This window comes from Rattus norvegicus, chromosome 9, assembly GCF_021556685.1.
Source record: "Rattus norvegicus strain SHRSP/BbbUtx chromosome 9, alternate assembly SHRSP_T2T, whole genome shotgun sequence".
NCBI classification, from domain to species: domain Eukaryota; kingdom Metazoa; phylum Chordata; class Mammalia; order Rodentia; family Muridae; genus Rattus; species Rattus norvegicus.
The window spans coordinates 38,094,073-38,121,367 of NC_141542.1; the positions used below are offsets into that span (position 1 = coordinate 38,094,073).

General features: G+C 41.3%; 1 protein-coding gene across 1 annotated transcript in view; it reads right to left on the reverse strand.

The window, feature by feature from the left end:
• The window catches only part of Pkhd1 (PKHD1 ciliary IPT domain containing fibrocystin/polyductin), a 490,001-nt gene that overhangs the window by 381,322 nt on the left and 81,384 nt on the right, over positions 1-27,295 (reverse strand). Inside the window, exons 33-35 of the mRNA XM_087568149.1 lie at positions 26,895-27,038; positions 13,904-14,114; positions 6,224-6,374 (exon numbers count right to left, since the gene is read on the reverse strand). Coding sequence (XP_087424275.1) covers positions 6,224-6,374; positions 13,904-14,114; positions 26,895-27,038 — 506 coding nt within the window. The remainder of the gene's footprint in view (positions 1-6,223; positions 6,375-13,903; positions 14,115-26,894; positions 27,039-27,295) is intronic.

A 27,295-nucleotide genomic window follows, 5' to 3' on the forward strand; every position in this document is an offset into this window, starting at 1 on the left:
TGGATTATATTCCCTCAGACTGTAAGAAAATAATAAATACTCACTGATTTAATTTGTTTCAGGTATTTGGCCACAGCATTGAGCAAAGTAGCTAATAGTGGGCTATCTTGTGCTCAATTTCTGGTATCTAATTGTCTCTAAATTCAATGTTTTTGGGATTCTTTTTGTCTTAAGGCTTGTTTTATTTTAATGGCTCATCCACGTGAGGCCACAGCCAGGCCACTATGTACAGACATGAGGGAAGCTTTATTTCTTGGTCTCTTTCCTCCTTGGACAGAGTTGATGATCTCTTCTTTCCCGTCCTGGAGGCGCTCCTCCCAGTGCTTTCATGCTTCCTTGGTCTTAGACTGCGAGCCTCAGCCTGGTCAGAAAGTAGCTTCTGGCCGACCTTGTCTAGCCTGAGTTTGTGGATGTGCTCCATGAGAATCTACTTGTTTTTTAATACATTCCCTTTGACCTTCCGGTACAGACTGTGATACATAAGGCGGTCAATCTTCGTAGATTCCTGGTATCTCCTGAGAAGCTGGTGCAGGATCCTCATCCTTCTCTTCCAGGTTACCTTCTCAGGCATCCAAGCCTTGGCAGTACCCTTCCTCTTCCCTATGCCCATATGCCTGCCCTTCTGCCGGGCCAAGATGTTTTCCGGCATCGAGCCCAGGAATGAACAGTCACAGGCTTCCGGATGATCAGCCCATTTTTGATCAGTTTCCTGATCTGCTGACAGGAGTTGGCATCAGCGATTTCGTTGGTCACATTGGGATCCAACCAGGCCTTCTTTTTACCAAAGAGGAGGACACTAGAGGCAAACCTCTTCTGTGGCCTGAGCATACTCATGGCTGAGGACGAAGCAGCGAAAGGAAAGAGCTTCATGTTTTAGGGTTCTAATGGGTGATCAGTCTTTTTCCTCTTTATCTCACTCCTCCATTGCAAATATTTCCTCCACTTTGTTACACCATATGACGCTCTCCCACTTGCTTTCCATTTTCATGCAATGAGGTTTGTCTCTATATTTCTTCCTTTCTTCAAAAAGAACTCGTGCTTCTTCTTCTTCTTCCTCTTCTTCTTCTTCCTCCTCTTCTTCTTCTTCTTCTTCCTCTTCTTCTTCTTCTTCTTCTATTTTTTTGTTTTGTCATTATATCTTTTTGAAAGATATCACTGATTCTTTGGGTTAAAAGTGCATTCTTGGAAACTATGACAAGGTACTGAAGAAATAGTTTAGTGAATAAAGTTCTTGACATACAGGAGGACTAGGTTTGATCACCAAAATTCACGTTTATAAACAAAGTTGGGATGCCAGGCAATGGTAGCACACACTTTTACTCCACTCAAGAGGCAGAGGGAGGCAGCTCACTGGGCTAGAAGCCAGCCTTGTCTAAAGCGTAAGTTCCAGAATGGCCAAAGCTATACAGACAAACCCTGCCTCAAAAACAAAACAAAACCAAAGGTAGAAAGGGTTTGAAATGCAACCTTGAGTGATCCTCTGGGCTTTCTGGCCAGACAGCAGAGTCTTCTTAGTGAGCTTCAGGCCAGTGAGAGAGACCATGTTTGAAAAAGCAAGGTAGACAGTGCCTGATGGAAAAAAACCTAAATTTGAACTCTGTACATGCACACATGCATATGTACAAGCACACACATATATGCAACACAAAACTATATTAAGTTCAGAAGCATACCACAAGCAACTTTCACATTGCTCCTGCTGTGTTTTTGGTTTTCTGTCCACTGTTGTTTTCTGAATCCCATGTCACATTTTACAGTTTCTCAAATCATCATTCAGAGTACGCACAAGGTGGTGTAAACTTTCTGAATTTCATATAGTTTTCTCTCACTGTTATACCGAATTACATATCTTTATTTTATCCTCACACTGAGTAATATTTTAATAGATATAAATCTGTAGATCCAATATGAAAACAACTTCCCTCAGAAAAGCCATTTCAAGCAGCCACCCCTAAAACCACTGGGACAAACACGTAAACAAGTGGGGGTGAACTTGGTGGAATTTCCCAGAGGCAGAAATGAAGAAAAAGATGCTTTCCTCAGCCTTCCCTTCTCCACAGTTGTCATAGAGTTCCACATTTGCCTCAGGCATGCTCAAGTTAAACATCAACCCTGCTATATACAATGAACCAAATCCATCTGCTGTCCCCAGACATGCAATTCCTCTCTGGTTTATGTTCTCCTCTTAAGACCTCACCTTGACAACCACAGACTTAAACACACTGAGTGACACAGACAACTCTTTTCTGTGAGGATGAGGGCATGAGGAGAGGTGTCAGTCCCTTCAGAAACTATGAAATTGAAATGTTCCAAAAACAAGTTCTGCTAATTCCACAGGTCTTCATGAAATTTACATTATGAATCATGTATTGAATGCTCGCAAACATGTAAATATGTGATATGTTCATACCTACCTACCTACCTACACACACACACACACACACACACACAGACAGAGACAGAGACAGAGACAGACAGAGACAGAGACAGAGACAGACAGAGACAGAGACAGAGACAGAGACAGAGACAGACAGAGAGAGAACCAACATTCACAAATTCATCTGACTTTGGTGCCTTCCACTGCCATCTGTTCTACTTAACTCAGTTAAGTGCCTGTCAGTGCTGTGCTCCTTCCGATCTAAACTGAGACAAAGTTAGTTTGCATGCTAACAAAGATTCCCAAGGCTGAAATACAGACAGCACACATTCAGACGAGGATAGGGAAATCACTGGGGACTTATTACCCTCAGATCATACTGGCCTGGGTTATAAATCAACTCGATATCCACTTAGTTAATTATGGACTTCATGATATCCACTTCCTAAAACAAAACAAACCACTCTGAGACCAGCAAACAGAATCAAGAATTGACAATTTTCCCATTGCCTAGAACTATATTTTACTTGGCCCTGGACAACTTTGTGCTCACTTAAGCCACCCAGATATCCCCCAGCTCTCTATATGTAAATACAATCAATAATAGGGTCAATATGTTAAAATTGTGCCCCAGACCCTTGTTGGACCTGCTAAGGCTAACACAGATCTCAAATTCTGATGATTCTGCCCTAACTCTCTTCCACTGTGCCCATATGCTCCTAGCTTCTTGAAAGGGCACTGCTAATAGACTGCTTAAGGCTGTGACATCATCATCACCACTACCACATGGTGCAGTCACAACTGTGGTGCATATCATCTTTATCTTTAAGGAATGGGGTCTCCTAGACATTGTTTTAGCCCAGTAGGTTTTTTTTTTTTGGTTCTTTTTTTCGGAGCTGGGGACCGAACCCAGGGCCTTGCGCTTCCTAGGTAAGCGCTCTACCACTGAGCTAAATCCCCAGCCCCTAGCCCAGTAGGTTTTTTGAGACATGCCCTCATTCTCCTCCAGCCCAGTTCCTAAAGAGCAAAAGGCTTCCTTTCTTCCCAGTGACTTATGGCTTGTGACTGCGATGCCAAATACAGTGCTATCTGATCCTTACCAAGTCATCTGCCCTTATGAACCTCAGTTACACTGAAATGCTAGTCTGAGTGACACCCAAAGATCCATTGAATTGACTCTAGGTTATAAACCTTTCCTTCTCTCTTACTTCACTATCCAGCTACCCCTTAACAGTAAAGACACCATTCCATATTGTTTTAGATGCCCCAGTGTAGGAGGATGCTAGAGTGGTGATGTGGGAGTTCGTGAGTGGGTGGAGGAGCACCTTCATAGAGGCAAAGGGGAGGGGGTATTTGTTGGGCGGGTTGTGGAGGCAAAACTGGGAAGGGGACTATCATTTGAAATGTAAACTAATAAAATCCTTAATTAATAAAAGAAAGAACACGGCAGAGAATCTTAAACACGTTTAGAACTCAATACATATGCATTGTTTAAGGATCTTAAAATGAGAGAAGCATGTAAAGATCCTTCGAATCTCAAATTTAGACTCTGAACTGTTTCTTAAAAAAATTTTTTAATGAAATCTAAGAAGCAAAATTATCCAGTCAAAGCAGCGAACACCATGATAAACAACTGATACCATTTCCTTGCATGTTCACTGGCTAAACCCTGGGCATTTGCTGTGTGTGTGATGTAGTTTTCAGTATCTTAGATATGGTGAAGCTCAAAAGAGCCTATCCAGTTGGCTACTATTATTATCATTACGCCCATTGCACAGATGAGAAAACAGAGGCACCCACTGCACAGAGAGGAAAACAGAGGCACAGGTGGGTCAAATAATTGCCTTGCGGTCAATAGTGTATTCAGATTTGGTACTAGAGCTCCAAAGATCACACACTTAACCAATGTGATAACCTTCCTCCAGGATCCTCTGCCCAGATCTGCTTATGCTAGTATTCCAAGAAGACTAGGCTGTTACCCATTCAGAAGAACAGTGCCACGGTGCTTAAAACAAAGACTTATAACTGATGCTGACAATAAGGGTTGATGAGGTGTTTGTTCGGCACTAAAGACCTCCATCCGCATCAAGGCTCAGGGACATTTGCAGAGTCACGGTGGAATTTAAGAGGCAGAGGACAGGGTTGCATCACAAAATGGCATCTCATGGACACGACATGGCTCTTGTGCTCATGAAGTCCTTGAAGCGATGGCTACCTGCATAAGATTGAGCCTCTCAACATTTCATGGTGGGTGGGGGACATCTCAGGAGGCCCTTTTCCCCCATAAAGGACTACCGATAGTTAATGGTTTGGAGCGGAGCCTGTCATTAGGAACTGACTAATTGTTCCTGTTCCAGTAAACGACATCCTACCCATGGTCATGCATGAAACTCAAATTAAACTCAATGGTCACATGCAAAAGAAAGGGTGTGAAAGAGAAAGGGGAACTTTGTTGGAAAGAGAAAAGCTTTCATCAGGAGAAGAGGGGCAAATGGCATGAAAACAGTTTACATTCATGTGTTCACATAGGAGACTTCGGAAAAAAATAACTGAAAAGGAGAGACTGAGAGAGACTTAAGATGGCTCAGTGTCCCACAAAGTTCCTGCTGACCACTGCGTAAAAAGCTGAGTGAGGTGTGACCTACAATTACAGGACAGTGGGTCTGGAAATGAGAAGCCAGGGTGAGCTGTGGACCGAAAGGAAGGGGTTTTTGGGGGGACAGGCTGTAAAGCGAAAGTGAAGACACCAGGAAGGCATCTAGAGGGAACTCAAAGACCCCTGGGCCTGGGGACAGACAGGGAACAGTTCTGGGAGGACAGAAAGACAGACTTTTCAAAACTGCACACATTTCCAGCAGAAATCTAAAACTTACAACACACACAAAAAAAAATATTTATTATAAACCAAAGGCGTGTGGGTTTGGACTAGGTTGGACTGAATCAAACAGCATGCACGAAAGGACCAGGAATGCTGTGTGGCATATAACAGGCACTTAATAAATGTTTGCACCAAATAAAAGACACAAAGACAGGATGACCTAAGGATTGCTTTCATGAAAAAGAAAGGCACCTAAGGGAGTAGGTGCTCAATAAATATTTTTTTTTAGTCTGTGTACAGTGAGAAGCCTAGGGAGTTGTAAGAGATAATCTGATAGATTTCCAAAGAACTCTTAGCCTCTGATTTCAGTTCTCACAAACTCCCTTGGGAGGCCGCGGAATTTCTCACCGGGGACTTAAAGAACACAGTATTATTAGATGAGTCACTTGGAGAGAGTGGTTTAAATGGGATGCATTGAGAAATCGAGGCTCGACCGAAAGGCCTCTGGCCCTGGTTATTTCTAACTTCCCAGGAATCTCCTCTAAGCTTGACGCTCACACTCTCCCCCAACCCCCAACTCCACGCCCCACAGAACAGAACTGAACCGGATAGACCAGCCGCATTGTTATCCTACAAGATGAAGATGGCTGAGTGGTCCGGAAGCCTTTCAGGAGGGCTTGGTTAAAATGCGGGCTATTTTATTTGATCAAGAAATAAAGTACTGGGAGCCTCCTTTCCAACATGCATGCAGAAATCCGGACCAAAAAAAAATGCTTCAGAGATTATCCGCTCAGAATTCACCCTCACAAAAGCCAGGCAGTACTCATTTATTTTTGAGAAAATATATGATTAACCGTAGTTAGCAATGAATTCAGATGCTCAGCACTGGCTTTGCCCCCTCAAAGATTGAGAGCATTTAATATTATATATTGCTGCCATTTGGACTAAATTGTTTTTTTTAATGTACACAATATTACAAATTTAATTTGAGCTGTTTGAATCAGTCTGTAAAAAAGATTTGATTATACCTGAGTGTTCTGGCCCCGGCTTTTCTGTATTTCAGTAATCTTGGCGGTAATTGGCTGATTAGGTGTCCCGCACTCCATCTCTGCCTCAGTTTCCATGGTAATGTTACAGGAGCTATTATAGATGAGAACTTCATCTCTTTCCACTTTAGGGCTGAAACAAGAGGGGAGGTTAAATGGAGTGTCATCAATCTTAATGAAATGCAATTATTTTTACTCTTATTAATCATTGCAAGCCATTAGCTTGTGGCAACTACAGGCCACCATTTGTCAAATTTTGCAAATTTCTGTAATTTTGTTTCCATTCTTTTATTGTTTATTTGTTTTTTTTTTTCCTTTATCTGTTTCACCCAGCGACCGACAACGACGATAACAACGACGACGAAAATGCAGAGTTAAATATCCTTTGCTCGGGCCTTTTCTGTTTTTCCAAATTAGGCTCAGGAGCAGATGCTCCACAAACCCCACCCAAGAAGCAGCTCCCAGACAGCACGTTGAGTTCTAAAACTAGAAGGAAAACCTGAGCTTACATTATTTTGTTTGGAGTTGGGTGGGTTTTTTTTCCCCTTATCCCTGTACCTCTTCCTGATCCTGTTCACCACTTAGTGTTGGGGGGAACTGAATTGCCCGAATCCCCACCCCCGGGGGCAGATAGAGAAATTGGAAAACCCTCACAAGTGGTTAACTGGTCCCTAATTCCAACTGTGAAAAAATGAGCTCATTTAGGCTTTCAATCCCCTCTCCCCAGCTGATGGCAATGAGGCTCTGTTGCTAGCAATAGAACATTAAGTTAGTAAATTAATTAAACTTACTTAGCAGCCCAGACTAAGGAGATTCGATATATGTACCAGTTATATCCTAGACATCCACTTTTAAAAGTCCTTTTGCTTTAAGGAGAGAAGGCAGAGTGGGTTTCAAATGAAAAATAGCAGTGCACCGTTAACAGAGAGTCTAAAAATATGCAGTCAGAGGAGGTGAAAGTCTGGATATTAAAGAGTAGTGTCCCCAACAGGTGTGATATTCATTCAGGAATAATCCTGGCTTAAGGCACTGTTGCATCTAACTCAAAGATTATTAGTAATAATGATGCCTGCTGCTTTGCAGGTTCTCACCATTTTATATGCAAGGTCTCGTTTCAGCCTGTAAATTAGGTGGAAGAGTATGAAGTAGGTAACCCAAAGAGATCGGGGAGATTTGCATAAAGCCAAACACAAATTTATTCAGAACTTGGGTGGTGTGCTTCCCAGGCTGGGCCCTGAGATCTGCAGGTTTGAGTGTCAGCCAAGAAGGTAGCAGATCCCACGGGAAGCTCGGAAGGAGCAGCAGGAAGGACAAAGGTCACCAACACCGAGGCTATAAATCATGTCAAGCTGTAGCATCTTCCTTGAAATCAATGTCAAAATGGTTTCTCCGACAATTTGCTAGGAATAATGACTATATTTACTATCCCATCTCAGCACTTAATCTTTGTTTCCTCTTGTTAAAAAATGTCCTCAGCTGTATCCAGCAAAGACATGACTTCCTAGCCACCCCGTTCTAGACCTAAGGGGTATCAGCGGTATTGTAACTTCACACTACCCAGAGCTGACCCAGAGCTGAAGCTGACCATTGAGGCTCTGTTCTCATTTAATTAGAACCTGTTGCCCTGTGGTACCTAGCACCATGTTCTTTTGTTTGCCTGGTGATTCCTTGAAGATGGCAAAAATCTCAGAGGCTGGGCACCCCAAAGTGTGGAGATTTCACTCTACTGTCTATATTCAGTAGAGGTTTGGGGGCAGCATTTGCATACAAAGGTCAGGTGTGGAAGCCAGTAGTTATTAATGGAATGCCAGTAAACATCCTTACCATCGATATGATGCAGCGCTCGCCAAACTTTGTTGTCCCTATCCTTTTATAAAAGTTACTAATACTCTAGCACCCGTCTTTGTGGAGATGGTAGAGAATTGAATATAATAATGTATATAAAATGACTAGAACAGAACCTAGTATACAGAAAGTACCCAATAAATGCAACGCTTGCTCCAGTTTGGGTAGCAGTGATGCTAGTTGTGTTATCGTAGAGAAGTCAGAATCTGTGTTCAACTCTAAATACTTCACCTCACTTGTTTGAGCCCATAGCTCAAATGCATTTCAAATCAGGCGCCTTCATCTAACTAGTTAAACCGTAATCCTGAAGGCAAAAATGGAGCCATGGTATAAATATATTGCATTTGCTTCTAAAATGCCAATCCCACTGAAATATTCAGAGTAGAGAAGTTGAGTAGCATCAGTTCTAAAGTAACGAAAAGTAAACCTGGTCAGAAGTCTATGTCTTGGGAAGCCATAGGTCTTAGTGGAAAACATACTGTTATTTCAAAAATGATCCAGTTGTCAAACGACCTTCTAAATATTTATTTGTAGACTGGTTTCGGCTATTCTTAACATGGGTGTAAGAAGCGTCCTCTTGCATAGGGTAGTGAGTGGTTAATTCAGAGATTCATAAGTGGTCACAGCACTGAGAATGAATGGGTCGAGGTACTCAGCTATAGGTGGGTCATTTAGATGAACAACACTCCATGGAAAGTTCAGGGAAAGTCTCAGGAGAAGGGTTGGGGGGAGAAAGAGTTTATTTAAGAACCAGAGGATAAGGAAGGGAGCTGTGGAATGCTTTCTTCTGGACTTGACACAGACATGCAAATTAGAACTTGTGGGAAAAGTGTTTATGCACACAAGATAAAGCCAGTCCAAATTCCAGCAGGGTTAGGGGAAGGGCTCCCTAGGGTCCCACCCCTAGTTGAACAGCTATTGGTAGTGGCTCACTGCAGAAAGCATGGCTGAGGGTGAATCGCCAACATTTCTATGGATGGTCCCACACCTCTGCATGTGTGGACCTCACCAACTGGACTTAGGTGATTTGTTTAAAATAAAAGAAAAAGAGTACATGAGTTTGGGACAGAGATGTATTAAGAGTGTTTCAAGGGGAGCTGGGGGGAGTTAGTTGGGGTACATTGGACCATAACACACTGTACATAGTTGTGATATTTCTGAAAGATAAATGTTAACTTATAAAAAGCAAAATAAAATAAAATGCTATGTGATATTTGAAAGTATGGAAATAAAAACAAATGCAAAATCCAGATGGATTCCCCAGATACCTGAGCAACTTGAGGCAGGGCAATCCACTGTGGGGCTTAGCAACCAAAAGTTTTCTCCTTCTTTTCTTGGATTTGCTTTTCTGCAGCTGGGTTGGGGGAGACTCTTAGGCTAGTCTGTGAGGGGCTCCCTATGGGTTTACGTCGTAAATCACTTATAAGCCTATCTGAAAGAAATGAGGTTGGTCTACTGCACAACTACATTCTGTGTTAGTTGGCTCCCAGACAGCTACTCTTAATTCTGAAGGTTCACAAACCATCTGATTAATAATTCCTCCCACAATTTTGTCAGGGATAATGTCAGGCTGAGTTGTCTAAACTCCCATCATTCTCCACTTTTCCCATAGTTAACTGGGAAAATATTTCCCCACCATCCCTCTCTGTCATTGGCCTCTACAGCAAAAATGTGAGTAAGTTATACAAGGCACCCTGCCCCCTTTGGGTTTGCCTGTTTTTAGTGAATTGTCTTCTCTATTTTAGGTTCTTCTGTTCTGGAAGGTTAACCCCTTCCTCGTGGTTCATACTTTTTTTTTAACCTGTCTCTGATTGCCTGCATAGAAATGTTTGGCATTTAAAAGCCATTACTAAAACTGGCCAGATGAGAAGGCCACCCAGTCCTATCAAGTGAGCCCCTGTATCAAAGAAAAAAAAACTAGATTTACACTTAGAAATTTTCCAAGTTTGGAAAACGCTGTTACTCTCTTTTCTTTTATAAAATTTTATGAATGAGAAGATAGAGTGGAACAGACTTGAAAAGACATTGAAATAGCTGAATAAACTGAGATATCGAAAACGCCCAGATAGTGAAATGATTACAGATATAGAAGCAAAGGCATGAATATTTAAGAGAAGGTGGTGAAAATATTCCATTCAAACAGCGAGAGTAATAGTTCTAGAACCTAAGATCCTAGACTGTCAATCTATTGCTCTTTCAGTCGACATCATCAGATCCTGAGGAAAGCAGGGAATAAAGCTCTGTGCTCCTTAGCATAAGTCATGAAAGCTCCTCAGGAATTCTCTTTGCCCACTTCAGCGGAACTTGCTTTGCACAGCTCTGGCTTTCCTTCCCACACGTATCTCCACCAAAGCTTTCATCAGAGATTCTGACAGACAACGTTATATGAAATTAATGGGCCTCAGGTTCCACTCCCAAATCTGCCGTGAATTCACTGTAGACTTTCAAAAGGCACTTAATCTTCACTTAATAAAAGATCCAGAGTTCCTCAAGAATGTCCCATACCTCCTAGAGAGCTTTTCTTTCCTTCCTGGGGTCACTATTCGCTTAGCTGGCCTTTGAGAAGGTCATAAAAATCTGTGGTAACTTCCTTCTTGCTGCCTTCAGTACCTAGATTTACATAGTGACACCTTCTCTGTTTAGAAATGCTCATCTAATCATGATGTCCAAAGAGTTTGAAAATCTGTAGATGTATAGCATTCATCACCCATGACTTACGGCTAAATCTGATGTTCTCCCTCTTTTTTTGTTTTTCAGTTTCGTTTTTTGCTAATTGCATTTTTTTATTTATATTTTAAATTTTATCCAATTTCCCAATTTCCTCTCTGGAAACCTGCTATCCCACCCCCACCCCCATTTCCATAAGGGTGCTCCCTCACCCACCCACTCACCCACTCCCTCCCACCTCCCCACCCTGGTATTCCCCTACACTGGAGCATTGAGCCTTGACAGGACCAAGAGCCTCTCCTCCCACTGATGCCCTATAAGGCCATCCTCTGCTACATAAACAGATGGAGCCATAGGTCCATCCTATGTTCTCTTGGGATGGTGGTTTAGTCCCTGGGAGCTCTGGGGAGTCTGGTTGGTTGATATTGTTGTTCTTCCTGTGGGGTTGCAAACCCCTTCAACTACTCCAGTTCTTTCTCTAAGTCCTCCATTGGGGCCCTGTTCTCAGTACAATGGTTGGCTGTGAGCATCCAACTTTGGATTTCTAAGGCTCTGGCAGAGCTTCTCAGGAGACAGCTATATCATTCTCCTATCAGCAAGGACTTCTTGGCATCCACAATATTGTCTGGGTTTGGTGGCTGTATATGGGATGCATTCCCATGTGGGGCAGTCTCTGGATGATCTTTCAGTCTCTGCTCCACACTTTGTCTCCATATTTCCTCCTGTGAATATTTTTGTTCCCCCTTCTAAGAAGGTCTGAACCATCTACACTTTGGTCTTCCTTCTTCTTGAGTTTTATGTGGTCTGTAAATTGTATCTTGAGTATTCTGAGCTTTGGGGCTAATAGCCACTTATCAGTGAGTGCACACCATGTGTGTATGTGTGTTTGTTTTTTATTGTTATTGTTTGGTTGGTTGGTTGGTTGGTTGGGGTTGTTTGTTTTGCAATTGGGTTACCTCACTCAGGATGATATTTTCTAGTTCCATCCGTTTGCCTAAGAATTTCATGAAGTCATTGTTGTTCTCCCTCTTAAAGTTGCCACCCACTAGACTTGGAACAACACCTACATCATAGTCATACTCGATAAACAATGAATGGCAGGTGGTGGCTGGGGAGAGGAGGGGCTAGGTAGATGGATGGATGCACAGGGCACAGTTTTGCCACAGATAATATCTGTCAGCCTTTGCTAAATGACATAAAACCCAATATTAGTTCTCTCAAGGAGAGACAGCATCTAATAGAAGCAGATTCTGTAAAAAGGCCCTGGAAAACAGTACTCTAGAGTCACAAACAGAACCTTCCAAGACAGACAACCTGCTGCAGAATTTCCTCTATGCCCTTTGCAGAATGGATTGTGTCTCTTAGTCGTGAAGTTAGCAAACGTTCCACAGAGAAATACATAAAGACGAAATAGAGAAGAGAAATATGGTCAACCGCCTAGGCGCCTAGAGGCAGACACTGTGGACCTTTCGGAAGGCATCCTTCCAGCTTTGCTTTTCCAGTCATCGGAGTACAAACACAGGGCACACAACACAAGGAGTCGACTACAGTCCTGCTTCTGGGTCTGCAATTTTGAAGCGCTTTTTAAGCGTTTCCTATTAACCACTCTGCAACACGATTTTTAAGTCTTTTAGTGCCGTGCCACTTGGATGTATGATTAAACTTATTTCAAATGTTAACTTCATAGAATATCAGTTTGTACATATCACACACTGCTATCTCCATTTTTAAAACGAAGCCCTAGAAGTGAAAATTTCTGGGATATAGAGTAGGTAGAATTCTATGGCTTTGAATAACAACGTACCAAGTCATATTCCAAAGATTGCACCTATCTCCCGCTAGCCACTGAGAGCCCTGGGTTCCCTCCCACCCCCATCCTCAACACGAAATGCAAACTGTGTTTCAGTCAAGGGGCTCTGAATGCTAGCTCAATAACTCACATCCATTTGGCATGCTGCCATCGCCAGAATGTCAAGATACTCAGTTTGCTGAAAACATACTGATGGGTAAAGGGCCACCTTGTCATGGGGTCTAAGACAGAGCTGCTCTAGCCACCTTTGACAGTGAAAAGGAAGAACCTGTAAGAACTCACTTAGGGTGTGCAAATAAACTCCCCCAAATTCATGGAGCCGCATCTGTTGACATGGTGGTGAGTTCTGCGACCCTGCTTTCTCACCCCAGTACCTTCCTCTTGGACCTTATTTCCCTTAGGGTGACACCGTTCCAAGGCACATCATACCCTACAGGGTGGCAGCAGCCAAGGAAGTGCTGCTTTTCCTCTGGCTGACCACAGATCTCTGATGACAACTTCCTACCAAGCCAGCTCGCTCAGGCCATCACCAAGTCAGACAGTCATGGACAAAACTAGTTATTTCCCCTACCACAGATGACTGGTCTCATTTATCTTAATTAAGGAAATCGGTCTTCATTAAAACGTGAGTTGTGGCTGTTTTATCCAGATGAGCAATAAAGACAGGGCAGTGGTCAGGGCTAACATATCAGCTCACATAGGAACTGAACTGCTGGCAGGAATTAAGGGCCTGTGAAGTAACCACCATGCACACCTTTTAGAAACTGTCTTACAAAAGAAGTTAGATCTGGACGGTCATCATATTACTTGTTAGATATTTTTTTCTTTTTAAAAAACTCAAAGAGTCCCTATGAGTTTATGGCATCTAAACCCCAGATCTACAGTAATTCTAGGGCACAACCCCCCTTCTTTTGAATAAACATTGTGCAATCTGCCGGATTTCTCTGTGATTTTTTTTCATACTTGTGAATCTGTTTGGAAAGAAAAGAAAAAAGGGAAGCGGGGTAGGGGGAGGCTTCTGTTTTTCATAATGTCTAATCTTTCTCCCCATTGGCATTCACCAGATGTTGCTTTGGATCGGAAGATAAATATTAAAATCTAAGCAAGAACAAAGTGAGCTGTTTACTGGGCATATTTTTCAGATGTTCTCTTGAACACTTGAAAAAGACAGTGATGCTTTGATATGTAGGCTGGCTGGAATCCATGATAGAACAGCCCCTCTGAAAGAGTTGGAGGCCCGTAGGCCATATCCACCCTCCCTGAGCATTCTGACAGCTCTGTGGAGCCCAGTGGCCATGAGCTGGTGGGAAAGTCAAAGAGGACAGGAAAGGTGGAGCTACCTGAGGAAGAGGCCTGAGAAGGAAAGGAAGATCTGGTGATCTGGTACGAAGAGGCCCTGGGAACTCTCTTCACAAAGGTAGACGTAAGGCCAGGATCCAGGCAGTCTCTCCATCCCCACGGAGACAGTCAAGTCACATTGCAAGTAGGTGGGCCTGCTAACTCCACAGCTGTCTTCTGCATGCCTCAGGTTACAGAGGAAAGCCAAGGACGCTGGAAAAGTCACCACGAGTTTAGGTAAACCTGTGGAAAGAACTCACAGTCTTGTGTCATTTCCAGAATGACGTGTTCCTTGAGCGAGGAAATGAAATTATCGGTTTTTCCAGCAAAAAACAAACAAACAAACAAACAAACAAAGGCATTATCAGCCAATGTGGAACATTGACTCTAAATAAAGTAGAGGGCATTCTTCATGAATGACACTTGAAATTATCTCCTGCCCTTCACATATATGGAAACATATTCACTAGCACACACACCCATCTAAATATATACACATAATTATTAAAGTATTATATATATATATATATTAAAAGGCAGACAAATGTAAGAAATGGCTTTATAGACATAAATAATCCTCATAAATAAAATGCACGTGACCATTCAAAAGCAAGAGGCTGAAACAGTTATAATATTTCTGAATTTATTTGTTGCTTTAGACTCATTTCCTTCCTAATTCTCAGACACAACCATTTGGCATTTAACAAAAGAAAACATGAGAGGGGCTGGAGAGAGGGCACTAGCTGTTCTCCAAAAGGACCAGGGTTTGATTCCCAAAGCCAGCATGGAGGCTTGAGACCACCTCAAGCCACAGACATCCTCTCCTGGCCTTTACCAGGCACATGCCGAGTGCACGGACAGATATGCAGGGAAAACTCACGTAACTATAAAATAAAACTATCCTTAAATTTATTAGACAGATTAATATTTCTAAATGAGAGGCTGTCATCTTTTATTTTTGAACATTAATAAACATGACACATGATGAAATATCTGTGACCCTGTTCTGTGTAATATACAACTCCTAGTGTTGGGGATACAGCTCCTGTGCTGTGCCCACTCTGTGCACTGCCTGCCATGGCGGTAATGAGTCTTTGGCTTCACCAGAGGACTTTTGGATATGTCCAAATATTTGCTGCTACATGTATGAACTGAGTTTCTCTAGGATGAATGTCTATGAAGAAAGAGGCTTGTAGACTTAGGGCCAATTTTAAGAGAAACTACTTCCTTGTTCCCCATTTTTTGGCACTTGAACTTATCAGACCTTGACTTTGCCTTATGGTGAAGAACACAGTGTCACACAGTGTGGACTGTGTAAACACAGTGCGGATTTAACCAACTTTAAAGATAAAAAAAAATCTTGACTTCTTAGATTGAATTTTCATTTTCATCGCTACATATTAAATTGAGAAAATTTGTGTTTAATTATAATTCATGACTCTGTGAAGTTTCCGCTCTTGCCTTGTGGCTATTTTTCTACATGGAATATTTATCTTGCTCTTATTTATCTGTTCTACTGGGGTCCTCTGAAAGTTGCTATTCCCTCCTCCAAGTGGCTGGCTAGGTTTCTCAGGCTTTACAGAACTCCTTGGTTTACAGAATTTCCCAGTGCATTATAATGGCCAGTAATATCTCATAAAGCATAAAGCAAATATTTTGCCCCATTTCTCTCTGGGCCGAGGAAGAGACGTAAAAGCAACAATAAGTCAAACATGGTCCCAGGATCCAGGAGAGACAGATATCAGCTAGATCTGTGAGTATGGGGCCAACCTGGTCTACTTCGTGAGTTGGTTGCAAGCCAACCAGAGTTACACAGTCAAATTCTAGCTCCAACAAAAGGGTGAGAATAATGCTACATGTTAGTAACTTTTAGTTAGAAGAAGGTGTCTGGTGAGGCATTTTAACAGAACTTCCTGAAAATCCTAAAGTGAGCAAGAGAAGAAAAGGAGCTCTAGTCCGCTCCATCTGCAGCTAGCCCGTCCTCATGGGTATATCTGTCTCTTCAGGCATGAACCCATGACTGCCACCTCAACCTGGCACTGACAGCAAGGACTTCACAAGGCAAGCACATGCAACAGGATTTGCAGTTATGCAATCACACCCGAATGCTATTCTGGCTGCCGTTGCATTCCAAATCACCTGATACCTAGGACATTCTCTGAGAATGTTTTGAATGAATAATTGCAGGGGAAAAAAAAAAGAAAGAAAAAAACAGGGCCGACAGTAGGACTCTCTTGTGGGTGGACAAAAACAGGAGAACTTTCTAGTTCCTGAGCCCCAAGGCAAATAAAAACAGGCTCAACACCTATAAAATAATGAATTCATTATAGGTGATTAAGTGGATGCAAATTGACAGGGTGGATTATGAAAAGCACCCAAGGCTGAGGATCAAAATCCATGGGTTTTATTCAAAGTTCCACCACTAAATAGCTCTGTGACCTTAATCGCCTTAGCTTTTCATGCCTCATGGAAAAGTTAAAGTTTCCATGAAAAAGTCATTTGGTATAATCCAAGGAAATGCAAAAAAAAAAAAAAAAAAAAAACCTCCTGAAGATCAAAGATCTCGAACATTTTTTTAAACAAAAGTCAATTATGAACTTCATCTAACTGGATGTTTTAGCGCCCATTGTATAGAAAAATATTCTTTTGCTAGAGGTATAATCTGAGGAGGGGGGTTTAAAAATAGTTGACCCCAAAAGCAGCCAAGGAACTTTTCTCTTCTCCATCTTTAATTCCTCATTCTTCTCTAAAAGGGAAACACATTAGTGCATGGCATCGGAACAAGCAAACTGTAATTAGGAAAGCTCGCATCTTAAGACGGTTATCTCCAATCTGGGATAGGAACCATCCCTCTATCGTGCAAAAACAAACTGAAAATATTTCAAACCAAGGGTCAGAATTCAAAGTGACCTTGTTAAATCTGAGAAGTACAAACAGAAGACCAGAGGAGAAGAGGAGAGCAGTGAACTGTGGAAGGGAAAAGAAGTCATATAAACAGGAAGATCAGGCTGTGGGCAGTCATTTTAGAAACACAGATGCATACTTGGCACATGCATGAACATGCGTGCCAAATATATACACATGCTGCATGCATGTATATAACAAGCAATGTATGGGTGGTGGTAGTGCACGCCTTTAATTCCAGCTCTTAGGAGGCAGAGACACGTAGACCTCTGCAAGCTCAAGGCCAGCCTAGTCTACACAGCAGTTCTAAGACAGACACGGCTACACAGAGAAACCCAGTCTTAAAAAACAAGCAAAACAAAATGAAGAAGCAATGCATGCACATAAATGCGTGCATGCACACTGTGTGCACATACATGCATAGGCACAGACTTTTCCATACATGAGCACATATTGCCGTTTTCTCTGAGATAAAATAAGCCATCCTGAAGGGCAGTTCATTAACTCAGGAAGTAAACAATTCAAAAACTTAGGAAGTCCCTGAAACTGACCAGATTTACTAGGTCCCTCTTTCCCTGAGCATACATAGTGTATGACACACTTCCAAGTAAGCTGAGCCGCCTAAAAGAGGCATATCAGCTACGCTGCATGGAAGAAGCAGAGGAGACCAGCTAAGCTGCCTTAAGAGCTCAGCTCCTGTAAGCGACCCCTCACCCACACTACTGTGAGTAACCCAAATAAAATGATTTGGTTCACCAAAGTAAACTTTGGCAGTGACCTTACTTTGGTGTGTTCTAAACTCCAGATCTGGGGTGAGGAAGTGTTTGTTCATGTCTCCCTAGGAGCAGTGTCACAAAACACATGCACACATAACACATGTTTGCACAGAGAGGGGGAAAGAGAAAGAGAGAAAGAAGGGGAGTGATAGTATACGGCAGGAAGATCATAAACCAGAAAAATACCATTACTGTTAATAACAAATCTGGGACCAAATTATAGGCAGGGATCTGTGATGCTCCCGAACCTGTCTAGAATTGCTTAATGAACTACCTGGTCTTGAGCTTTAAATTGGGCAACAGTGTAGGAAATCAGAGAGGAAACATCAAAATGTTCGTGTAGAAAGTTTCAGCCAACATGAATCCTGAGAACCGACATTTCTAACAGATTCCCAGGCAGTGCCGCAAAAGTAGCTCCAGGGCACTGGCAGACACACTATGCTGTTGTAACCAAGGAGCACACTTTCCAAAGGCTGATTGACAGACACTGAGACTATTCAGGAGGGCGGTTGCAGCAATATAGAAAGATGGATGGATGCGAATGGCAACTAGAATACCGGTGTGAGGATTACTGCTGATTTCTCTCTGACAGCATCTCTGGACTACACAGATTCCCCGGTGCTGCCCTTCATATGCAATCCTATGCAGCAGGAGAATTCCTAATGATTTTAACAGCTTCTCATGCGCAGCCTCTTAACCATTTGCTGTCTATTACACGCATACATTCACAGGAAGAAATGAAAGCACACTTGACATGCAGCATTTCGTTTAGTTTCAGAAGGTTCAGAGAGCCCCCAAACTCCTCCTGGATCCTCCTTAAGGAGCCTGGAGTACACCCTCCCAGGACCATAAGAATAAGCTGCTTTTAATGAAAGAGAAATGTGTTTGTGCGATTGATGAGTGTTTGGTGACACCTTGTGGCCATGATAAGAGTTACAGCCTCTAATACCAGAGTTGCTCCTTTGAAAACACAAATAGCTAATTCTCTGTTTCTAAGGTTTAATCAAACCCTTTATAATATGCTAATTTAATTTTACCCATATGATTTTTCAAACTTACAACCAAAATTTACCTGAACCTGAAAACTTCATTGTTTCCCCTTTGTACTTCTGGTTAAGAGTTAATGTTTTAAAATAATACTAAGATTTTTTTAAAGTATATTAATCCATGTGATATCTGAGAAAGTTTTTAAAAACCTCTGTTCACCTACAACTGATCCTCAAGGTCATACCTAGAACCACAACAGAACAGCTGCTACAGCCTCCCCTCCCTACTGCCCATGCCTCCTGAAGACCCCACAAACCATCTACCTCCCACCGCCCCGGCTTCCCTTCTAGCTCCAACTCAGACAGACACCCTCTCCTCACCTACAGATGCAAGCATCACCAAAAAAATGCAAGAGATGAGAGAGAGAATATCAGGTATTAAAGATACAATAGAAGAAATGGATATATTGGTAAAAGAAACCAATAAGTGTAATAGAACACAAAACATCCAGAAAATCTGGGACACTATGAAGATATCAAACCTAATCCCCATCAAAATACCAATCCAATTCTTCAGAGAGTTAGACAGAGCAATTTGCAAATTCATCTGAATAACAAAAAACCCAGAATAGCTAAAACTATCCTCAACAATAAAAGGACTTCCAGGGGGGAATCACTATCCCTGAACTCAAGCAGTATTACAGAGCAATAGAGATAAAAACTGTATGGTATTGGCACAGAGACAGACAGATAGACCAATGGAATAGAATTAAAGTCCCAGAAATGTACCTACACACCTATGATTTTTACAAAGGAGCCAAAACCATCCTATGGAAAAAAGATAGCATTTTCAGCAAATGGTGCTGGTTCAACTGGAGGTCAACATGTAGAAGAATGCAGATTGATCCATGCTTATCACCCTGTACAAAGCTTAAGTCCAAGTGGATCAAGGACCTCCACATCAAACCAGATACACTCAAACTAATAGAAGAAAAAGTGGGGAAGCATCTCGAACACGTGGGCACTGGAGAAAATTTCCTGAACAAAACACCAATGGCTTATGCTCTAAGATCAAGAATCGACAAATGGGATCTCATAAAACTGCATAGCTTCTGTAAGGCAAAGGACACTGTTGTTAGGACAAAACAGCAACCAACAGATTGGGAAAAGATCTTTACCAATCCTACAACAGATAGAGGGCTTATATCCAAAATATACAAAGAATTCAAGAAATTAGACCGCAGGGAGACAAATAACCCTATTAAAAATGGGGTTCAGAGCTAAACAAAGAATACACAGCTGAGGAATGCCGAATGACTGAGAAACACATAAAGAAATGTTCAACATCTTTAGTCATAAGGGAAATGCAAATCAAAACAACCCTGAGATTCTACCTCACACCAGTCAGAATGGCTAAGATCAAAAACTCAGGTGACAGCAAATGCTGGCAAGGATGTGGAGAAAGAGAAACACTCCTCCATTGTTGGTGGGATTGCAGACTGGTACAACCATTCTGGAAATCAATCTGGAGGTTCCTCAGAAAATTGGACATTGAACTACCTGAGGACCCAGCTATACCCAAAAGATGCCCCAACATATAACAAAGATACATGCTCCACTATGTTCATAGCAGCCTTATTTAGAATAGCCAGAAGCTGGAAAGAACCCAGATGCCCTTCAACAGAGGAATAGATACAGAAAATGTGGTACATCTACACAATGGAATATTACTCAGCTATCAAAAACAATGACTTTATGAAATTCATAGGCAAATGGTTGGAACTGGAAAATATCATCCTGAGTGAGCTAACCCAATCACAGAAAAACACACATGGTATGCACTCATTGATAAGTGAATATTAGCCCACATGCTCAAATTACCCTAGATGTACAGAACACATGAAACTCAAGAAGGATGACCAAAATGCAAATGCTTCACTCCTTCTTTAAAAGGGGAACAAGAATACCCTTGGCAGGGAATAGGGAGGCAAAGTTTAGAACAGAGGCAGAAGGAACACCCATTCAGAGCCTGCCCCACATGTGGCCCATACATATACAGTCACCCAATTAGACAAGATGGATGAAGCAAAGAAGTGCAGGCCAACAGGAACTGGATATAGATCTGTCCTGAGAGACACAGCCAGAATACAGCAAATACATAGGCAAATGCCATCATTAAACCACTGAACTGAGAATGGGACCCGGTTGAAGGAATCTTAGAAAAGACTGAAAGAGCTTGAAGGGGCTTGAGACTCCATATGAATAACAATGCCAACCAACCAGAGCTTCCAGGGACTAAGCCACTACCCAAAGACTATACATGGACTGACCCTGGGCTCCAACCCCATAGGTAGCAATGAATAGCCTAGTAAGAGCACCAGTGCAAGGGGACGCCCTTGATCCTGCCAAGACTGAACCTCCAGTGAACGTGATTGTTGGGGGGAAGGGCGGTAATGGGGGGAAGATGGGGAGGGGAACACCCATAGAGAAGGGGAGGGAGAGGGGTTAGAGGGATGTTGGCTGGGAAACCGGGAAGGGGAACAACAATCAAAGTGTAAATAAGAAATACCCAAGTTAATAAAGATGAAAAAAAGAAAAAAATAGTGGGAATAGAAATAGAAGATTCCAACTTCAAAGGTAGAAAAAGATACAGAACACAAAATAGATTGGACCAGGAAAGAAAGTCCTCTCACCACATAATGATCAAAACACTAAACATACAGAACAAAGAAAGAATATTTAAATATGCAACAAAAAATATCATGTAGCATAAAGGCAAAACTATTTGAATTACACCTGACTTCTCAATGGAGATTCTAAAAGCCAGAATGGCCTAGACAGATGTGCTACAGACTCTAAGAGACCACATATAAAAGCCCAGACTATTATACCCAGCAAAACTTTCAATCACCATAGATGTAGAAAATGAGGTAATTCATGATAAAGTCAAAATTAAGCTATCTACAAATCCAGTTAAACAGAAGGTACTAGAAGAAAAAATCCAACCCCAGGAGGTTTACTAAACCCATAAAAAACATAAAAAGTAAATAATTTCACACAAGTAAAACCAAAAGAAGGGAAGCATACATGCAGGTGTGCACACATACATACACTATCACCACCACCACCACCACTACCATCACCATCGCCATCACTACCAAAATGATAGGAAGTAACAGTCACTGGTATTGATATCTCTTAATATCAGTGGTCTTAATTCCCCAATTAAAAAAGAGGCAGATTAACAGAATAGATGTGAAACAGGATCCATCCTTCTGCAGCATACAAGAAAGACATCTCAACATCAAGAATATACATTACATCAGGGTAAATGGTTGGAAAATAGTATTCCAAGCAAATGAACACAAGAAGCACACTACTGTAGCCATTTTAACTTTAATATTTAACAAAATAAACTTCAGACCAAATTAATTGAAAGAGATGGGGGAACACACAACATGTTCACCACTGGGAGAAAAAAATCCACCAAAATAACATTTCAATTCTTAATATCTATTCCCAAAACACAAGGGTACCCAAGTTTGTAAAAACAAAACAAATGAGCAAATAAACAAACACTACTTGCCCTCACACACTGATACTGAAAGACTTCATTACCCCATTCTCACCAATAGTCATTGAGGCAAAAACTAAACAAACACACAAACAAAAATACTGGAACTATCAGACATTATAAACCTAACATATCTAACAGATATTGACAAAACATGTCAGCCAAATGCAAAAGAATACACCTTCTTCTCAGCACCTCATGGGAATTTCTCCAATAATGACTACCTTTTTAGACACAATATCTCAACAAATACAAGAAAATGGAAATAACACTGCATTCTGTCCTACCTCCAGGGATTAAAGCTGGATATGAACAAGAGAAACAACATAACGCTTATAAACTCATGGAAATACAACAAGTCTCTACTGAATGAAGAAAGGGTCAAGGCAGAAATAAAAAGAAATTAAATACTTTCTAGAATTCAATAAAAATTAATACACAGTGTTCCCAAAGTTATGAAACACAGTAAAGCGAGGCTAAGAGAAAAAGTTCATAACACTAAGTGCCTTCACAAAGAAACTGGAGAGATCTCGTACTAGCAACTTAACAGTGCCTGAAAGCTTTAGAACAAAAAAAAGCAAACACACCCAAGAGGAGTAGAGGACAGGAAATAATCAAACTCAGGGCTGAAATCAATAAAATAGAAACAAAGAAAATACAAAAAAAATAAATCAATCAAAGGGTTGATTCTTTGAGGAAAATCAACAAGATAGACCCTTATCCAAAGTAACACAATGAGAAGAGAACATCCAAATTTACAAAATATGAAATGAAAAGGGAACAATAACCAGACCCTCAGCTGATACAGAGACTCATAAAGTCATACTTTAAAAACCTGTACTCTATCACATTGAAAATTGTAAAAGAAATGACAATTTTCTTGATTGATACCACTTACCAAAGTTAAATTGAAACCAGATAAACATCTTAAATACACCTGTAACCCCTACAGATATAGAAGCAGTCATTAAAAGTCTCCCCTCAGCCCCTGAAAAAGCTCAGGGCCAGACGATTTTAGAGCAGTATTCTACTGGACATTCAAGGAAGAGTAAATGCCAATACTACTCAAATTTTTTTTCAAAAAATGGAAACAGAAGAAACATTGCCCAATTTGACAAGTCCATAGTTACCCTGATACCCAAACCACATAAAGACACAAAAATCAAAGAGAATTATACGCCAATTTCCCTTATGAGCACAGATTTTAAAAAGTACTCAATAAAATGCTTGCAAACCAAATCTAAGAACACATAAAAAATAATCATCTACTATGGTCTAGTAGGCTTCATCCCAGAAATGATGTGAGGATGGTCCAACATAGGAAAATCAGTCGTTGTAATCCACCACATAAACAAACTGAAAGAGTAAAACCACATGATCATCTCATTAGATTATCCTTTGACAAAAAAAAAAAACTTTGACAAAAATCCAACACCCCTTCATGATAAAAGTTCTGGAGAGATTAGGGATTCAAAGAACATACCTAAACATAAAAGCAATTTAGAGCAAGCCCATAGCCAACATCAAATTAAATGGAAAGAGACCCAAAGCAATTCCTCTAAAATCAGAAACAATCTAAGATTGTCATCTCTCTCCATAGCTACTCAATATAGTACTTGAAGTTTTAGCTAGAGCAATAAAGCAACTAAAGGAGATCAGAGGGATACAAATTAGAAAGTAAGAAGCCAAAGTATTGATATTTGCATATGATATGATAATACACATAAGTGACCCCAACAATTCTACATGGAAACTCCTACAGCTAGCTGATAAACACTTTCAACAAAGTGGCTGGTACAAGATTAACTCAAAACCAAAATCTTTCTATATAAAAACAACAAATGGACTAAGAAAGAAATCTGGGAAACAACACCCTTCACAATAGGCCCAAATAATAGAAAATGTCTTGGGATAACTCTAACAAAGCAGTTTGAAGGTGTGTATGATAAAAAACTTCAAGTCTTTAAAGAAAGACATTAAAGAAGACATTAGAAGATGGAAAGATCTCCTATACTCAATGATCAAGAGATTGATAAAATAATAATTTAAAAATAGCCATCCTACCAAAAGCAATCTACGGATTCAACACAATAGCCATCAATAACCCAGCATGATCTTTACAGACCTTAACAGTATAATTCTCAACTTTATGTGGAAAACAAAACTCCCAAGATAGATAAAATAATCCCAAACAATAAAAGAAGTGCTGGACATACCACCATCCTGATTTCAAATTGTATAGCAGAGCTATCGTAATAAAAACAGCATGGTAGTGGTATAACAACGAACACATTGATTAGTGGAATGAAATGGAATTCTACATACCCATAGTCACCCGGATTTTATAAAGAAGCCAGAAATACACACTGAAAAAGAAAGACAGCATGTTCAGCAGATGGTGCTGGTCCAAGTGGATGGCTGCATGCAGAAGGATGTAAATAGATCCAGATTTACCATCCTGAACAACATTTAAACCCAAGTGAATCAAAAAATCTCAACATAAAACCTGACATGCTGAACTTGATAGAGAGTGAGGAGTAACCTTGAAGGGCATGAGCACAGGAGATGACTTTCTGAACAGAATACTGATAACTCAGGTGCTAAAATCAACAATTCATAAACAGGACCTTATGAAACTGAAAAGTCCTGTAAGGCAAAGGGCAGATGGACAATGCAGCCGCCTACAGAATAGGAAAAGTTTGTTTGTTTTTTTTTTAACCAACTCCATATCTGATAGAGAGCTACTATCAAATATATATATATATATATAAACTAGATATCAAAAAAACAAAACAATACAGTTTTAACATGTAGATACAGATAGAAAAAAGAATTCCGAATAGAGGAATCATTGATAGCTGAAAACACTTAAAGAAATGTCCAGCATCCTTAGCCACAGGGAAATGCAAATCAAAACTACTTTGAGGGTCTATCTTACACCTGCCGAATGGCTAAGATCAAAAAGACAAGTGATAGCTTATGCTGGCAAGGATTTGAACAGGGAAATGCTCTTCCATTGCTGGTGGGAGTAGAAACATGTGCAGCCTCTATGGAAATCAATATGGCAGTTCCTCAGAAAACCAGGACTTGATCTACCTCAAGACCCAGCTCTACAACTCCTGGGCACACACGGAAAGGATGCTCTCTCCCAGCACAAGGACACTTGCTCAACTATGTTCACTGGGGCTTTGTTTATAACAGTCAGAAACTGAAAACAATCTAGACAGCATTTAACCAAAGAATAGATAAGAAAACATGATACATTTACACAATGGAGTGTTATTCTGCTGTTAAAAAAACATATCATAAAATTTGAAAGCAAATGGATGCACCTATAAAAAAAATTATCCTGAGTGAGGTAACCCAGACCCAAAAATAGAAATGTGGTATATGTTTCCTTATATGTGAACCTGTTAAGTAAATGGTAACTAGGTCTGCAATCCACAGACCTAGAGAGATGTGGTAAAGATTCCTCTAGAGGGGATGCATGGATCTCCCTGGGAAAGGAAAATAGAATAGATTTTGGCTAGACTGAGGCAAGAGGAGACTGGATCAGGAGGGATCAGTTGGGGGAAGGGATGAAGGAGAAAAGTATGGAAAGGCACAACTAGAATGGGGGGGGAGGTGTGTTATGGGATGGTGTGGACAACTAGAGCAGTGGAAACTTCTTGGAATCTATGAGGGTGACCCTAGTGAGGACTCCTGGTAATGGAGAACTTGGAGTCAGAACTGGTCATGTTTTGTAATCAAGCAAGGCTTCCAGTGGTGGGTCAGGGTTCAACTCACTTGAGTTGCTGGGCAAGAGGGTCCTATGGAGACCCCCAAATAACACTGGCTGATGCTAGGACAACACATGACAGTGGAGCCCCATTGCCAAAGACAACATCCACACAGCTCTCTGAACAGAGAGAGGTCGAGCTAGTGTCTGCATGGTGCCTTCATCACTATATTCTAGTCTCTTTGATATTGGAAGGAACTCTCTAGGCTACAGAAGGAGAAATCTGGACACCAACCCAGCAACAAAACCCTTGACCTACACTCTGTCCTGCCTGCAGCATGTGCTGGGGCAATAGTGTTTGTAGAAAACGTAGGAGTGGCCAACCAATGTCTGGTTTAACTTGAAGCCCAAGTCCTGAGAGGCAGCCCATACCCAACACTTCCTGTGAGGCCAGGAACCAGAGCATGGCTAGCCCAGAGACCTAGGGTAGAACCAAACATGACTGGCCAAAACAAAGCAAATGAGTGAAATGATTCCTAATGATATTCTTTGTCTATGTGTGTGCTGTATGCACATGTAAGGTATACATGGCTGAGTGCGGGTGGATGTGCATGTGTGTGTGATACACTTGTCTAGGTGTGTGCATGTGAAGTCCGGAAGTTGGCTTCAAGTGTCTTCTTCATCTCTCTTCATATTATTTTTTGAGACAAATTTACTGAACCCCGAGTTCACTTTTGGCTAAAGTACCTATTGAGGAAGTTCTGGGCAATCACCTGTCTCTGCACCTCAGCCGTTCCTGGGTTATAGTCATGCACCATTATAAAAAGCTTTATTTTTGGTGCAGTTTCTAAACTCTTCTCATTCTTGAAAAGCCAGCAATGTACCCACTGCGCCACCTCCTCAGGCCCCAGGGTCTACCATCTTTGATAGAAAAGAGAAAATTCTACTCCCAGTAGTAGTCAGTACAGTAGCAAAACAGAAACAGGAAGGATATGACCTTTACATAAATGTCTATGTGTGATTTTTTTTACTTACCATCCAGGGGCAGAACCAAGCAGCTGAAGGCAGACACTGTCGCATTAGCCAAGACTTGGCACGGAGCACCACATACAGCAGCTGAGATGTTCCCTGGAGAAAATCCTGCTCCGAGCACATGCAAAAGCCTTCCACCCAGGCAGCCTTCGGAGACAAATCCCAGGCTCATCAGTTAGGAAGCAAATCCTGGCTTACTGCACACGAAGCCCAACCATCACTCCCTCGCTGTGTAGCCTTCTTAACCCTCACAGAATGTGTACAGCTGATCCCGGCATCTCTACGCTCCTCTCTGCTTGGCTCTGACCTGAAGCTTTTTGTGTGTGTTGGCAATATTTAAAAATGGTAGCCGCATTGAATAAATAACTAATTTACAGCTTTGAGATTTTCTGTAAGCAGATTTC